The following is a 15933-nucleotide window of genomic DNA, read 5'->3' as shown; positions in this document are numbered from 1 at the left end:
TGGTGCAGTCTGCCCAATGCATCACCGAGTCACACTGCTGCCCTCCAGGACATCTACAGCACCCGATGTCACAGGAAGGCCAAAAAGATCATCAAGGACATCACCCCAGCCACGGCCTGTTCACCCCGATATGTATCACGTTGTAAATATAAATGTAAATATAAATAAAAACCCTTGAATGAGTAGGTGTGTCCAAACTTTTGACCGGTACTGCATATATGCACACATATTTTTATACTCCGGACTCCGACATTGTTCGTCCTAATATTTCTATATTTCTTAATTCCATTTTTTTCTTTCAGATTTGTGTATTGTTGTGAATTGTTAGATATCACTGCACTGCTGGAGCTAGGAACACACACAAAATAACATCTGCAAAATATGTGTATGCGACCAATATTTGATTTGATCAGGGTGATTTGTAGATCAGGGTGTTAGTAGATTAGGGTGATGTGTGTAGAAGGGTGATTTGTAGATCAGGGAGATTTGTAGATCAGGGAGTGTAGGGAGCAGCAGCATGAGACATTACAAGACAATCAAAAACAGAGAGACCTAATTTTCAAGAACAGATTTTTATGCTCCGGGAATATCCAAAGGTTGTGTAAATAGAAACTGTATTGAAAGAAATCCCCCTTGTATATCAACATAGTATATAAAAAATATTATAGCTCATGTATTAATCATGTCATAAATACATTTTCAATAAAAAGACAGGGCTTGGAATTCATGAACTACACTTTGGTAGGAAGCACAAGTGCAATAGCTATATCTTACATCATCACGAGCAATATTGAAAGTTGACAAACATAAATTGAGTTTCAGCAGCAGACACAGAGCTTCCAGAAGGCTGAGCACCAGGAGTGACTTTGGCCTGACTGATCAAGGACAGACCAGCTCACAAGTTTACATACCCAATCAACATGAAAACACCACAATCTGTGTTTTGGTAGAGAAGCCAGCCACTTACACAGGTTAAGACAAAGGTGCATGTGTGCGTATCACTGTGGATGGTTCCCTGGTGTCATACTCCTCAATGAACTCTTGCATGGCCTCTACACAGCGCAGGCCAATCTCCCTGAGGTTCTCCTGTAGAGACAACTGGATGGGCCGCTCCAGGGAGGGGTCTTTGGCTATCAGCATCTTCACCACAACACCAAACGTGTCACAGTCCTGACGGTACACCTGTATAGCACACAGACAGTCAGCTTTTTCCACCATCACATTTAAACTGTGCATCACAGTCCTAAAACACAAACCTGTACACGCATCTTCTAAACCACATTAAGCTGTGTCACAATCCTAATTGTACACCAGCACGACAAACACAAACATATTTTCATTGCACATGAGAGGTTTCTTTGCATTGTGGCTCCTGTTCCAGTGAGGAGCATAGCACAGATTGGTCTAAAGACACCTCAGCTCACTCTAATACCAGAGGAATGCTGCAGATATGAGCCTTCAGACACAGGAGGAGCAAGGCAAGCAAACAAATAAATATATATATATATATATATATATATATATATATATATATATATATATATATATATATATATATATATATATATATATATATATATATATATATATAGAGAGAGAGAGAGAGAGAGAGAGAGAGAGAGAGAGAGAGAGAGAGAGAGAGAGAGAGAGAGAGAGAGAGAGAGAGAGAGAGAGAGAGAGAGAGAGAGAGAGAGAGAGAGAGAGAGAGAGAGAAAAGCTGGGCTGAAGAGAAAGGAAAATCACAAGAGATAGAGGATGGAGAGAGAGCGGGTGTGAAGAGAGGATGAAAGAGAGGATGGAAAGCAAGAGAGCATGAAAGAGAGGATGGAAAGACAGGGATTGAGAGAGTTCTGGGAGAGATGCTTGGGGCGAGAGGTCTCGTCATGTGTTTGCCATTACCACTGAGTGGATTAGCAGTCCAGGGCAGCAGCACACACAGACAGCTGTTCACACGACAGTACACACCATGAAAGGGCACTGTGTGGATCTTTGAAGGATGGGTGTATCAGCTACCTGTTTTGAGACTACTCTCTCACGGAGCCTACCATCTCCAGTAACCATGGAGATGTGAAGAGCGAGAGATACCTTCTCATCAGTCGAGTGGATGGAGACAACACAACACACCTCCCACTGGCAACGCTTCATGTGATGTTCTGTCACATTGACTGTGACGTATCTATTAAAGCACGTGTATTAAAAGCTATTCAAAGAAAACAGCACCGTGCGCATGTGATGACTCATTATGATTAAGATTTATTTATTAAAAAACCTGGACAAACAACCTGACAATAACAGAAGTTCCATCTGCGAGTGATTGCAGGTAAACTACCCAGGGATGTACAAGCAGATTATAACCTCACCATGTATTGGCTCTAATCATGAATGATAACCTATTCAACTGATTCAGCTGCTACAATGAAGAAAAAATTATAATAAATTAGACGTGTCTCTGGCGCAATGTTACTCAATTAGTTTTGGCACTGCAGTTATCAAATCTCCTTTTCCACAACCCCCCACTCTCTTTCTTTCTCTCTCTCTCCTTTCCCTCCCTCTCTATTTCCCCTCACTCTCATAATCCTACCTCATCGTCTCTGTTCTTTCTTTCTTTTCTCTCTCTCAAATTCAAATTGCTTTATTGGCATGAAATACAATTTGTAGCTATTGCCAAAGCGGTATAGTGGTACAGCATTTCAGTAAATACAGTACAATGCAATGAAGATAGTGAAATACAGTTAATTTCAGTAGTAATAATAGTACATATATAATAATGTATACATGTACAACACTACTGCTGCTGTATTGTGTAATCTTCAGTCATAAATGTAATTAAATAAAAATATGATTATAAAATAAACAACGGCTAATAAATAAACAAACATGAATGATGGTTACACTATGTATTACTTGTAAGTTATATACAATGTAAATACTTCAGGGAATGAATTGTTGTGGGATGTCCCTCAGGCCATGGCAATCATATAGGGCAGTAATATTTGTGGTTTCACCCTCACCCAGAATAATTCACAGCTTTATGTCATTAGTAAATGCAGAGAAGTTAGGATTTGATTGAGAATTTTCTTGAAAAAATAATTCTTATTTTTGAGTATTTCTTACAGAAGAGGAAAACATTTCTATGTCTCTACCTCCCCTGTTGTGCAGTGACCACATAGACACCCCACTTTGGGTAGCCATGTTTTTTTGTGTCTCCCCTTCTCTATAGCCAATTGGTGGTATTTGGTCAGGATCTGTCTCTGTTTCGTATTTCTGACAGAATAGAGACATTCTGCCAATTTCTATTTTATTTTGAGGGCCAAATAGTGATTTTGTTTTTTCTGTTTGTTACATTTTTCCAATTTGTCAAATATTTTTAATTTCTGTAAAAATTTGATAGATTTCCCTGTGTGTTTGGATAATAGGGTTGTTTAGTGTTTTTTTTAATAGCTGACACAGGGGTCTCTGTTCAGGGTTCCGCTCTTGGATTTTCAGTGCTTTGAATTATAAGGATGTTTTGGGGCTTAATTTCAAACGGTGCAAAAATGTGTCATTTTCTTTATATTTACAATTAAAAAGGTAATCTTCTGAGTTCCACTCTGCATGCATTATTTGTTATTTTTGATAATTCTGCAGAATTCTGTATTAAGATTTTTCTCCCAATGCATTTAATCGTAATTACAGGTTAGACCGCAAACCTCACATCCATATAGTGCAATTGGTAAAATTACCCTATTCAATATTTTGCACAAAAATTATATATACAGTTAAAGTCATAAGTTTACATACACCTTAGCCAAATACATTTAAACTTAGTTTTTCACAATTCCCACCATTTAATCCTAGTAAAAATTATCTGTTTTAGGATCACTACTTTATTTTAAGAATGTGACATGTCAGAATAATAGTAGAGAGAATGATTTATTTCAGCTTTTATTTCTTTCATCACATTCCCAGTGGGTCAGAAGTTTACATACACTCAATTAGTATTTGGTAGCATTGCCTTTAAATTTGTTAACTTGAGTCAAACATTTCGGGTAGCCTTCCACAAGTATCCCCACAATAAGTTGGGTGAATTTTGGCCCATTCTTCCTGACAGAGCTGGTGTAACTGAGTCAGGTTTGTAGGCCTCCTTGCTCGCGCACTCTTTTTCAGTTCTGCCCACAAATGTTCTATGGGATTGAGGTCAGGGCAATGTGATGTCCACTCCAATACCTTGACTTTGTTGTCCTTAAGCCATTTTACCATAACTTTGGAAGTATGCTTGGGGTCAATGTCCATTTGGAAGACCCATTTGAGACCAAGCTTTAACTTCCTGACTGATGTCTTGAGATGTTGCTTCAATATATCCACATACATTTCCTATCTTATGATGCCATATATTTCGTGAAGTGCACCAGTCCCTCCTGCAGCGAAGCACCCCCACAACATGATGCTGCCACCCTCGTGCTTCACGGTTGGGATGGTGTTCTTCGGCTTGCAAGCATCCCCCTTTTTCCTCACAACATAATGATGGTCATTATGGCCAAACAGTCCTATTTTTTTTTTTTTTTCATCAGACCAGAAGACATTTCTCCAAAAAGTACAATCTTTGTCCCCATGTGCAGTTGAAAAAGGCCTTTCAGGTTATGTCAATATAGGACTCGTTTTACTGTGGATATAGATACTTTTGTACCTGTTTCCTCCAGCATCTTCACAAGGTCCTTTGCTGTTGTTCTGGGATTGATTTGCACTTTCCGCACCAAAGTACGTTAATCTCTAGGAGACAGAACACGTCTCCTTCCTGAGCGGTATGACGGCTGCGTGGTCCCATGGTGTTTATACTCATGCACTATTGTTTGTAAAGATGAACGTGGTACCTTCAGGCGTTTGAAAATTGCTCCCAAGGATGAACCAGACTTGCAGGTCTACAAAAAAAATTCTGAGGTAGGCCTTGAAATACATCCACAGGTACACCTCAAATTGACTCAAATTATGTCAATTAGCCTATCAGAATCTTCTTAAGCCATGACATAATTTTCTGGAATTTTCCAAGCTGTTTAAAGGCATAGTCAACTTCTGACCCACTGGAATTGTGAAACAGTGAATTATAAGTTAAATAATCTGTCTGTAAACAATGTTGGAAAAATTACTTGTGTCATGCACAAAGTAGATGTTCTAACCGACTTGCCAAAACTGTAGTTTGTTAACAAGAAATTTGTGGAGTGGTTGAAAAACAAGTTTTAATGACTCCAACCTAAGTGTATGTAAACCTCCGACTTCAACTATATATATTAATATCAAATCTTGGGGTTGTCTTGTTTCCAGACATTTTAAGATGTTTGTTTGTCAAGTATTTGGATGTTCTGTGAAAAAAAGAAGCTCCACATTGATATCTTTGTATTTTTGTTGCATATAGTCTGCTCTCAGGGTGCTCTTTTAAAACCTTTGCTTTATATTTGTTCCTCCCTGCTTCACTGGCAATACCTTCTGCATATTTGATGCAAGGTTGCTGAGCTGGGTAAATGTGACTGACCGACTCAATTAGGTCTTATGGGGCAACATTTGAAATTGTGTTTTTCACATTGGATAATGTGAATAATAACATGGTATATCATACACTGCAGTTGAGTAACAAATGCGAAGTAATTCTGCTTTGAAAGTTGACAAACTTGTAACCCCACTTTTGAGAAAATGGCCCTTGAATGTTTGGGACACTTGCTGGAGAGCTCTTCTTTATCTACACCCATTCAGCATCGTTCACACCCTCTTAAGCCCCAGCCCCACCCATCCCTTTAAGGATTCACGTGAGGCCATGTGCTAAACAATGAGTACGGTAGTGTACAACCAAAGATTTCAAGACTAAAGGCTGGTTTATATTACTTGTATCGACATGTCTGAATACAGTTGTCGCAGCAACATCATGAGCATTCTTTGTCGTCCGACATCAAAATTGTCATTGTGAAAAAGTATAAACACAAAAATGACAGGCTGCATGACATCAGTTACTACCCTGCATGAATCTACAGGTAGCTAAAGCTAATAGCTAGGTTCAATGTTAGCTACCTAGCTAACACTATGCTATAACTAGCAATGCAAATGGCTCTGAGACACGAATAACATTACTACAAAGATCAGACACGTAACATTAGCTAGCGAGCCAATTAGAAACGTACAATATCTGAAAATGTAGCTAGCTAGACTCTCTTACATGGATGTTTGCTTCTGTCACTGATGCCATGGTTGCCCTTAGTTTGAAGATGTAATCCAGACAGGTGTTTTATACAACAGCCTTCTGTGTTCTCTCTTTAGTCAGACAGGAAAACCGAAACAAAAGATTGACATACTCTGCTTCTCCCGGAGATTCCACTGATTTCATAACTCGGTCCTCCTAGAAAGTGGAGCCGTAGCAACATTTGCGTGGTTCTCTATATCATCTTTCAAAAAAGCCGCTTTAGAAAGGATCACCTACACATACTAAGCTCATGTTATAGACAGAAGCGTGCTACATGGCAAGCGCAATCCGAACTCATCTCTTGGCATATCCAGCCCATCCATTATCCCAGCTAGTGGGAAGGTTCCTGTTTTTATCCATGGCTAAACCAATTAGGCTCGTAATTTACCAATTTTATTTGTATTTACAGATGGCATACACTTTTGTATTTAAGGCACATTAAAGTTCACGTTCCAGAAGGCATTTGTGCCAAAAGATGCATTCAAATGCCTCGCCTGTGGAGTAGTGACACACGACATACATCTAGTTTCCTGAAACGAGTCAAAAATGTATCCATCTTAGTTAATTACAGATGGATACAGTAGATGTTTTCACTTTGCTAGTTGTAGCTAGGCATTTCTCAATGTAAACAAAGCCCACCTTTCTTGTTTTCTGTCTGAATTGTTTTCTCGTGTAAGTTTAGGTACTTGTTTTGCTGTCTTTTGTCCGGTCCTTTGCTGTTTTTTATTGTCATTTTTGTTAGCTAACAGCAGGTAGCTAGTAGCTAGAAACTCTCTTAGCATGTTAGTATCCAGTTGAGTTATCAGGATGAAAGTTGTTTTCTGATGTACTTTATTGTATTCTTCTGATGTTATATTCTTAGTCCTTCATCTTTCACTCATGTTTTTCTCAAATGTTTCTCAAATGTTCCTCCAAATCATTTGAAACATGATATGCAATATAAGAGCTCACTGTACTATACCTGTTCTATTTCTTTCCTCTTCTGTTGGATGGTTCTGTTTCGTGCTGCGGCCCTGCTCACGGTGGAGGGGAGCCCTCTATCCCTCTCTCTTTCTCCCTCTCTGCTATGGGATCTCTCCTTCTTTTGAGCCAACTACAGACACAGGGGAGAGAGAGTTACAAGCAGTTATAAGCAAAGCACTACTTATGAACAGTAAAATTGTTTCAAATCTAAAAATTCTGCAATTGAGGTAATATTTACATGTAGGTAGAGTTAAAGTGACTATCCATAGATAATGTTTACAGTTTAAAAGAGGGGGGGGGGGGGTAATGCAAATAGTCTGGGTAGCCATTTTATTAGCAGTTCGGGAGTCTTCTGGCTTGGGGGTAGAAGCTGTTGAGAAGCCTTTTGGATCTAGACTTGGAGCTCTGGTACCACTTGCCATATGGTAGCAGAGAGAAAAGTCTATGACTAGGGTGGTGGGAGTCTTTGACAATTTTTAGGGCCTTCCTCTGACACCACCTGGTATAGAAGTCCTGGATGGCAGGAAGGTTGGTCCCAGTGATGTACTGGGTCGAACACACTATCAACTGTAGTGCCATGCGGTCAGAGGCCGAGCAGTTGCTATACCAAGCAGTGCAGCTGTAGAACTTTGAGGATCTGAGGACCCATGCCAAAAAAACAGCCATGTCTCTGACCTCCTCCCTATAGGCTTTCTTATTGTTGTCGGTGATCAGGCCTACCACTGTTGTGTCATCAGCAAACTTAATGATGGTGTTGGAGTCGTGCCTGGCCATATAGTCATGAGTGAACAGGGTGTACAGGAGGGGACTGAGCACACACCCGAGGGGCACCCGTGTCGAGTATCAGCATGGCGGATGTGTTGTTACCTACCCTTACCACCTGGGGGCGGCCCATCAGGAAGTCCATGTTCCCTTTGTATTCCTTAAGACCTTAGCACATTTGCCATTCAGAGCCCACCTGATTGTTGTTGAGTTCATTACGAGCCTCTCTCTCCCCCTCTACTGTATCTTCTCAAGGTTAGCAGGCAGCAAGCCTCCGTTTGAATCATCAGCATGGTAAAACGGAAGGAGACAACCTTGTGCTTCGCTCTGCTCCTTTCTCTCTAAGTCAGACCATCCAACTTTCAATTCCATTCTTTATGCTGCACCTGTGCTCTCTCTGTCCTTCCAATTCCCATCATAGCCAAGAGCGTAGAGGACACACACACACATATAAATACTCTTACAGAGCAGACTAGCCAAGATTACTCAAATGTTTGAGGTTCTTTTTTTTATATCTTTGATTTGAAGGACCTTGAAAGACGCTGTGTGTGTGTGTGTGTGTGTGTGTGTAATAAACATTTTGACAGCGAGCATCATGGGCAAAGAGATGCACTCAGACTTAAATTCAATATAAGTACATTTGTTGCAGTGCATACCTCCCAGTGTGGTACATGTGACTTCTGAGAAATTGAAGCAGCAGTCAAGCAAGGGGGGGGATCATGGATTATATGTAATCAGTTACATATAAGGGACTACTCAGTTTGCTTTCGTTTATTTTTCAACTCGAAGAAATGAGCCCAATCAGTCCTCCAGGACAAAATAAATTAGGCTAATTAGTCCTTAGTTTTTGGGATACGTGGTCTGGATATGTGATATGTGGTCTGTGGAATGTTGTTCCACTCCTCTTCAATGGCTGTAAGAAGTTACTGGATATTGGAACACGCTGATCTAGACCATCCCAAACATGCTCAATGGATGACATACAGTGCCTTGCGAAAGTATTCGGCCCCCTTGAACTTTGCGACCTTTTGCCACATTTCAGGCTTCAAACATAAAGATATAATAATACGCCCAAAAGATATAACATGCCCAATTTTTCTGTTTTTGATTTGTTAAAAAAGTTTGAAATATCCAATAAAAGTCGTTCCACTTCATGATTGTGTCCCACTTGTTGTTGATTCTTCACAAAAAAATACAGTTTTATATCTTTATGTTTGAAGCCTGAAATGTGGCAAAAGGTCAAAGTTCAAGGGGGCCGAATACTTTCGCAAGGCACTGTATCTGTGAGAATGCAGGCCATGGAAGAACAAGGACATTTTCAGCTTCCAGGAATTGTGTATAGATCCTTGTGTCATGGGGCCGTGCATTATCATGCTGAAACGTGAGGTGACGGCGGCGGGTAAATGGTACAGCAATGGGCCTCAGGATCTCATCATGGTATCTCTGTACATTCAAATTGCCATCAATAAAATGCAATTGTGTTTGTTGTCCGTAGCTTATGTCTGACCATACCATAACCCAACCACCACAATAGGGCACTCTGTTCACAACATTGACATCAGCAAACCGCTCACCCGCACGACGCCATACACATGGTCTGTGGTTTTGAGGCTGGTTGGAGGTACTGCCAAATTCTCTAAAACAATGTTGGAGGCAGTGTATGGTAGAGAAATGAACATTCAATTCTCTGGCAAGAGCTCTGGTGGGCATTCCTGCAGTCAGCATGCCAATTGCATGGCATTGTGTTGTGTAACAAAGCTGCACATTTTAGAGTGGCCTTTTATTGTCCCCAGCACAAGGTGTAATGATCATGCTGTTCAATCAGCTTCTTGATCTGCCACACCTGTCAGGTGGATGGATTATCTTGGCAGAGAAGAAATGGGGATGTAAACACATCTCCGCACATAAGCTTTATGTGCACATGAAAGCTCCCAGAAATGCTCTATTTCAGCGCATGAAACATGGGACCAACACTTTACATTTTGCGTTTATATTTTTGATCAGTATACATTTCCAAGTCCTATTCTTGAGGATCAAGGAATATTTAATTAATTGGAATGACTGGAAATGTACACTGTTTTTTTAATGTGAAGATATAGCCTAATTGTATTATCATCTGTAGTAAAAATCAATGGGTTAGAAGAACCCTACATAACCAACCCATAAAGTAAAATCAACATCCATTTATGGCCAACTATGTAAACTATAAGATTGAATTAACCTGCTATTGATGTCGTTCAAATGGTAATTTTGTCTTCAAAATTGTAACGCCCAGGTTAGTGGCTGGCACAGCCACAAAGTCATTAAAATCTGATTTTAAACATAGCCTTAACTACACTGCTAACACTAATGCCTAACCATAACCTCAAAATAAAATTGACTATATTGTAAAAACTTATGAAAACAAAAAGTTAAGGTTAGGGTTAGGCATTAGTGTTAGCACTGTGCTTAAGGTTAGGTTTAAAATCAGATGTTATGACTTTGTGGCTGTGACAGCCACGAGCCCACACCCCTTAAGGGGAAAGTAATCAGATAACATTACTGAGTTTTGGTAATCCAAAAGTTACATTGTTGATTACAATTTGACAGGTAACTGTAACGGATTACATTTAGAAAGGAACCTACTCAAACCCTGCTGGTTAAACTTTTTTAATTTTTTTTTTTTATGAAGGAGGCCTACCTACACGTAGTTTTGAAAGAGAGAGGGGATGATTTACAAGTTCAGTCACCGCAATACACTAGCGGAGCATGACAACAAATACAGGATGTGTGCCCTCCCTACTTTAAACAGCACAGACTCCCCAGATCCCAAACGAGGCTGAGGAGTGGTGGAATGTGGACTTACTGTGAACGACACAGGCTGCTTCTCCTCTCTGCTGGCACCTGCAGAAGACCTGAGAGCACCTGCAACATCACACAGACAAACCACATCTTCAAACAACAATACAACACAACACAAGCCCTCACTCAACATAACACACACCTACAACTCAGAACAGATGGGGGATAACTTAGAGCTAAACTACAGCAGCTGACATCTGTGAGGAACTCCAATATCCTTGATTGGCCCAGTTGATATCTCTCAATTAACTCTAATATCTGTGATTGATGCTGGGACTACTCAATCTACCCAGTGTCCTCAGGGCCAAACTAACATCCCATTAGCACCTCTAGCTGAAGGTATAATTCAGGACTAAGCTTCCCCATCTCCATCTCTCTGGCTGCAATCTGCCATCAGCGGGAGAGTTATTGTTTATAGGCAGCACGCAGGGGCTAAAATTAATGTTTCGTTAAGCATTCTTTCAGCATTGGGTGTGATTTGCGAAGTCTGCCTCGCAACGTTTGACTGCAGTGTGGGTATGTGAGGCGATAGCTTTGTTATGGTTCATTACCTGTATACAGAGCTGGCTGTCTGCCTGGTACCTCACTCCCTCTTTCTCCTTGTTTTCTTTAGCTATATCTCTCTCCTTTTCCATCTCTAACACACACACACTATAGAAATGAGTCACCATCATAGCAGATCTCTCAGGCACATAGAGCAACCTGTTCCTCACACACTCACCCACACCCACACACCTCCACAGTACTGCAGTCTGCGCAGAGACATAGCAGCTGATTAAAATAGGAGAAAAAGCAAGCACCACCACTACCACGGTTGAGAATAGCGATACAGCTAATTTAAACAAAAGCAAGGAGATGAAAGATGAAATGATGGTTTCTATTGCAGATATGACCTGGGTCGTCTTCAGGCAATGCAAAGTTATTCAAGAAAACACTTTCAAACATGATAGAGAATGAGGCTTAAGCATAATAACTAATTGATGACTTACAGGCACACCGATTGCAGTCTTACTAAACCACTTTTATTCTTCATGATACTAATGCTAACGTGATGAGGCGAACTTTGATGATCAGAAATATTTACAGTACAGTACTTAAAGGGATACTTCGGGGTTTTGGCAATGAGGAAGTTAGATGTAGTTTCACGAGTCACTGCTAACTCACATTAGAGCAATGGCTGGAAGTCTATGTGTATCTACTACCATACTAGCAGATAGACTTCCAGTCAATGCGCTAACGCTAGTTGGCATTAGCTCTCAAAATGACCTCTAACTTCCTTCATACTGGACACAGAGAGATAAAAATGGTATCCACGAGTTTATCTGGCTCCTGGGAAGTAGATAAAGGGCCTCTTTGCCAAAACCCCAAAGTATTCCTTTAAATATATGCCCAATAGAGTACTGTATTTAATAAATGATATTATAATTTGATGCTCAGCAGCTGTTATCTTATGTACTCTACATAAGAGGTGACATAAATACACTGGTGTTTAATGAAGGTTGGAATGATTGGCACTTTTTCAGTAGGATACTATTCTTTGCCATTTCATTGTATTCATAATACTGTCATTATAATATCTACCAATGCTGTGTGCAGACAGTATTATGCAACATTGTCAGGTTGTTGCTTGGTGACTATCAACCACCAGGAATACTGATGAGCAAAACACATTCCAAATGTAGCTAATATATTCACTGTCTGAGTTGACATGAACACTGTTTGCTCATACTGCACTCTAGTGTTCACACAAGTAAAGTGATATATATATTCCTAAAATACCTATATATATTTTTTGCATGTACTAGGGCTGCCCGATAAGGGTAAGATCTGATTTTAAAAAAACCAAATGTTAGATTTTCGTGCGATATAGATCAAAACACTTGGGTGAACTGTTGGAATCCTAGAAATAGGATGACATATTGAGAAGCTAAGTAGAAAGCAACATCGTTCTTGTTTTGACCAATCGGTTGACTGCATTTGATCTAAGAGAACAGCACACAAACTTTTAATGATCTAACAGCGAGGAAGAGGAACTGCCCTGCTTGATTGACGGGGGCGGTCTTGGTGCGGGAAACAGCCACAAGAGAACAAAAAAATTGAAAAGTAAAAAAAAAAAGGGGCCATTACGCGGCTGAGATGCGTTTCAAAATATGTATTGCGATATGAATATTTCACATGTCAATATTGACATTTCGATGTGAATCTGATTAATTGTGCAGCCCTAGCCCCTACTATGAATTCTGCCAAGAGATCTGGTTCATGTTGGCATAGACGGTAATACGCTTACCCTGTAGCCACAGGTTAATTAATTTGGTCAAAACTCCCCTCAAACACAACATGAGTGTAAACCTACTGGTGTGTCCTTTAGGTGAGGACTTGGCGGGGGAGTTCCTGTCCATGTTCCTCTGGTCACTGTACTGGCTGTTGGGGCCTGATGGGTCTTGTGGTGGGCCTAGGGGCCCAGGGGGGCCGGACTGGTCTCTCCAGTGAAACCATGAGCGGGGGGTAAAGGAGTGGTATCTCTGGAACCCAAAACTGAAGCGGGGCTTCCGGAATGAATGATCGTCCCTTATGAATCGGTACAGTAAGGAAAACAGCAGAAAGTAAAAAGCGTGAATGAGTGAGTGAGAGTATTGTGAGTCGGTGAATGTGTGGAAATGTTGAAATGACCAAGAACAAACCTTAGGCTACACAAGGTTTCTCTGAAATGTCCTTAAGTCTTACCGTGGTCTGTTGAATCTCCCTCCAAACCTCTGCCTAAACGAACCAGTTATTCTGTGTCTAGGCGGACTTCTCATTCTTCTCAAAGGTCGTTTCTCCTCCTGAAAATGTTACAGAGTAAGCTAATTAGTGTTCATGATGAGAAATTGTATCCACTGTAAGCTCGCTGTAGCCTGGTATCCAGATCTGTATGCAGCAAATGCCATAGAATGAATATGGCAGAAGAGTTGGCTAAAGTAAACAACTACAAATCTGGGACTGGGACCATGCTGAACCTGGCATTACACAAAATGACTCACATGTAACTTCAGTTAAATTGATTGAGTGATTATATATCTGATACCGCAGTGACATGTTTGATAGGTCCCTCGTGTGGCCTCTTGTCACGTGACTCTTCATTGCATTCTCTGTGTGGCATGGTGGAGCTTTGGAAAGTGAAAGTTGAATCATACTTCAGACTTTAGTGTTTTAGTGGAGGTGTAACTCATGCATTTGTGTCTGGATTGGGACTGCTAGTACAAAGAGAATGTGCAATGTTTGATTGTGCTATGATGACCAATTATTTAGTAATATGTCTTATAACAATAGTTTTAGCCGAGCCACAACTATGCCTGTTTGTTTCAGTTGTAAACAACACAGTGCATTGGTTGTACACTTCCTTCACAATGAAACAATCAGGAAGTGGATTTGAGTAGGGGATTACATAATTACATGATAATGGTGCACTTCTTTGGTAAAACACTTAGTTGACAAAATAAGGTAGCTGACAGCTTGACGGATGTTTTTCCTTCAATGAGACAAACCAGAGTAGGAATGATCACACAGGTCAGTCGGTCTTAAGAATAGCGGGTATATTTACCTTGCCCTGCGTTGTCTCGTATGGCCGTGTATCCATTTATTTTATTTAGAAGTTCCAGTGAAATTGTTGTTTTCATTCAGTCGTTACCAGCAACACACGTCTGATCAGGTGTGGGCTGTTATGTTGCTCTGTCAGGTTCGTTTCATTATCACCACCTACCTTATGTATTTCGTGACAGCGTCATTTAACTTTCGATTCCTATGCGAACAATGCAGAAAGCCGTCCGTCCGGGGCATTCAACTTCTTGTTGTAAAAGTCTATGTAGGAAAACTTTCAAGAGAGACCGCACACAAAGGCCTATGTACAAATGAGCCTGTCCTATCACCAGGTTCCCTTAAAAACTCATTTGAAAAAAACAATAAACAAATGAATGCCCATAAAGGTCTGTCCCAGCCATATTGTGCTATCTGACGTTGTCACCTGTGACTTGCGTTGCAGTCAAACCTGCCTGCGACTTGTGAGGTTTCCGGTGTTGTGGCGAAAATCTCCCCCCTCCCTTCGCGTGAACGCGCACGCACTCAATTCTTCATTGCTGCGATTTACTTGCTAGTTGAGATTTCTGATCACGTTAGACTGCATTTCATTTTTTTTTATTATGTCGGATTGGTGCAGGGGAGGCACTAGTAATGTCTGCAGTTTTCGGTTTGGCTATTTGTGTATTAGTCTATAAATAAATATATTTGCCAAAATTCATCTCTCCCATGTCTTATTCGACTAGTAATTATTCTGAAATGTTTATTGCTTGCCTAAATGTTACTCCCTTCTCTATGTTTAATGTAACACACATATTAATTATTAATGTCGGTTGCCTATCGTGCAGTTTGTTCTATAGAAAGTATTTGACTCTGATGTGTGCCACAGAAAGTAATTGACTTTAGCCACAAAATTAAGGAAATTAGAAGGGGGGTGGGGGATTTCGGCAAGGCCATTTTCTTGCCTGCCGAAATTCTCCCCTCCCCCTCTAATTTCTTTAATACCTTAATACTTTCTATAGAACAAACTTTACTTCAGGATAGGCAACCGAAATTAATCATTAATGTATGTGTGTTATATTAAACATAGAGGAGGGAGTAAAATGTAGGCAAGCAATAAACATTTCAGAACAACTACTAGATGAATAGGACATGGGAAAACTGCAGATATTAGTGTCTCCCCCACGTTCAAACCGAAACAAATTAATGAAACGCAGCCTAACGTGATCAGAAATCTCAACTAGCAAGCAAGTCGCAGCAATGAAGATTTGAGTGCGTGCGCGTTCAAGCGAAGGGGGGAATTCTGTTGGGGGGAGATTTTTGGCACAACGCCTGTAAACGCGGTCATCACTAGTTACAACAGTCACAAAGTCATAAACCCTGTCTATTTCAAATTATCTTATTAAAGTCTGATTTTAAACCTAACATTAACCACACTGCTATACTTATGCCTAACCCTAAACTTAAATTAAGACCTCCAAAAAATAAATCATACACTTAGACTTTGTGGCTGTGGTAACTAGTGGAAACCAGCAAACACTGTCCAATGATGGACACAAGATGGCGTTATTTGATTTCACACTCGTCTTCTGGGCAAGACACGCCTCCGC

At 40.4% G+C, this 15933-nt stretch overlaps 1 protein-coding gene across 2 annotated transcripts; it reads right to left on the bottom strand.

Annotated features, from left to right (window-relative positions):
- Positions 1-556: 556 nt before the first annotated feature.
- LOC139368820 (uncharacterized) lies at positions 557-14850 on the bottom strand. Of its 2 annotated transcripts, none has more exons than XM_071108209.1 (6): positions 14352-14850; positions 13496-13593; positions 13125-13339; positions 10776-10834; positions 7167-7298; positions 557-1182 (listed from the first exon to the last, which is right to left on the bottom strand). In XM_071108209.1, the coding sequence occupies exons 1-6, from the start codon at positions 14385-14387 to the stop codon at positions 973-975; spliced, it is 750 nt and encodes a 249-aa protein (XP_070964310.1). In that variant the 5' UTR covers positions 14388-14850; the 3' UTR covers positions 557-972. The 2 variants fall into 2 exon arrangements, with proteins under 2 accessions (XP_070964310.1, XP_070964311.1); XM_071108210.1 differs by having other exon boundaries at positions 14511-14827.
- Positions 14851-15933: the final 1083 nt, after the last annotated feature.

This window comes from Oncorhynchus clarkii, chromosome 16 (genome assembly GCF_045791955.1).
Source record: "Oncorhynchus clarkii lewisi isolate Uvic-CL-2024 chromosome 16, UVic_Ocla_1.0, whole genome shotgun sequence".
Taxonomy (NCBI): domain Eukaryota; kingdom Metazoa; phylum Chordata; class Actinopteri; order Salmoniformes; family Salmonidae; genus Oncorhynchus; species Oncorhynchus clarkii.
This window is presented reverse-complemented; position numbering and strand designations above follow the sequence as displayed.

Excerpts from the sequence above, each read along its gene's own strand:
- LOC139368820 (XM_071108209.1), bottom strand. The coding sequence starts at position 14,387 with ATGGATACACGGCCATACGAGACAACGCAGGGCAAG. Across the intron at positions 7,299-10,775 it reads AGCAGCCTGTGTCGTTCACA|TTGGCTCAAAAGAAGGAGAG; the intron begins GTAAGTCCACAT and ends CTGTGTCTGTAG. Across the intron at positions 1,183-7,166 it reads AGAGGAAAGAAATAGAACAG|GTGTACCGTCAGGACTGTGA; the intron begins GTATAGTACAGT and ends TGTGCTATACAG.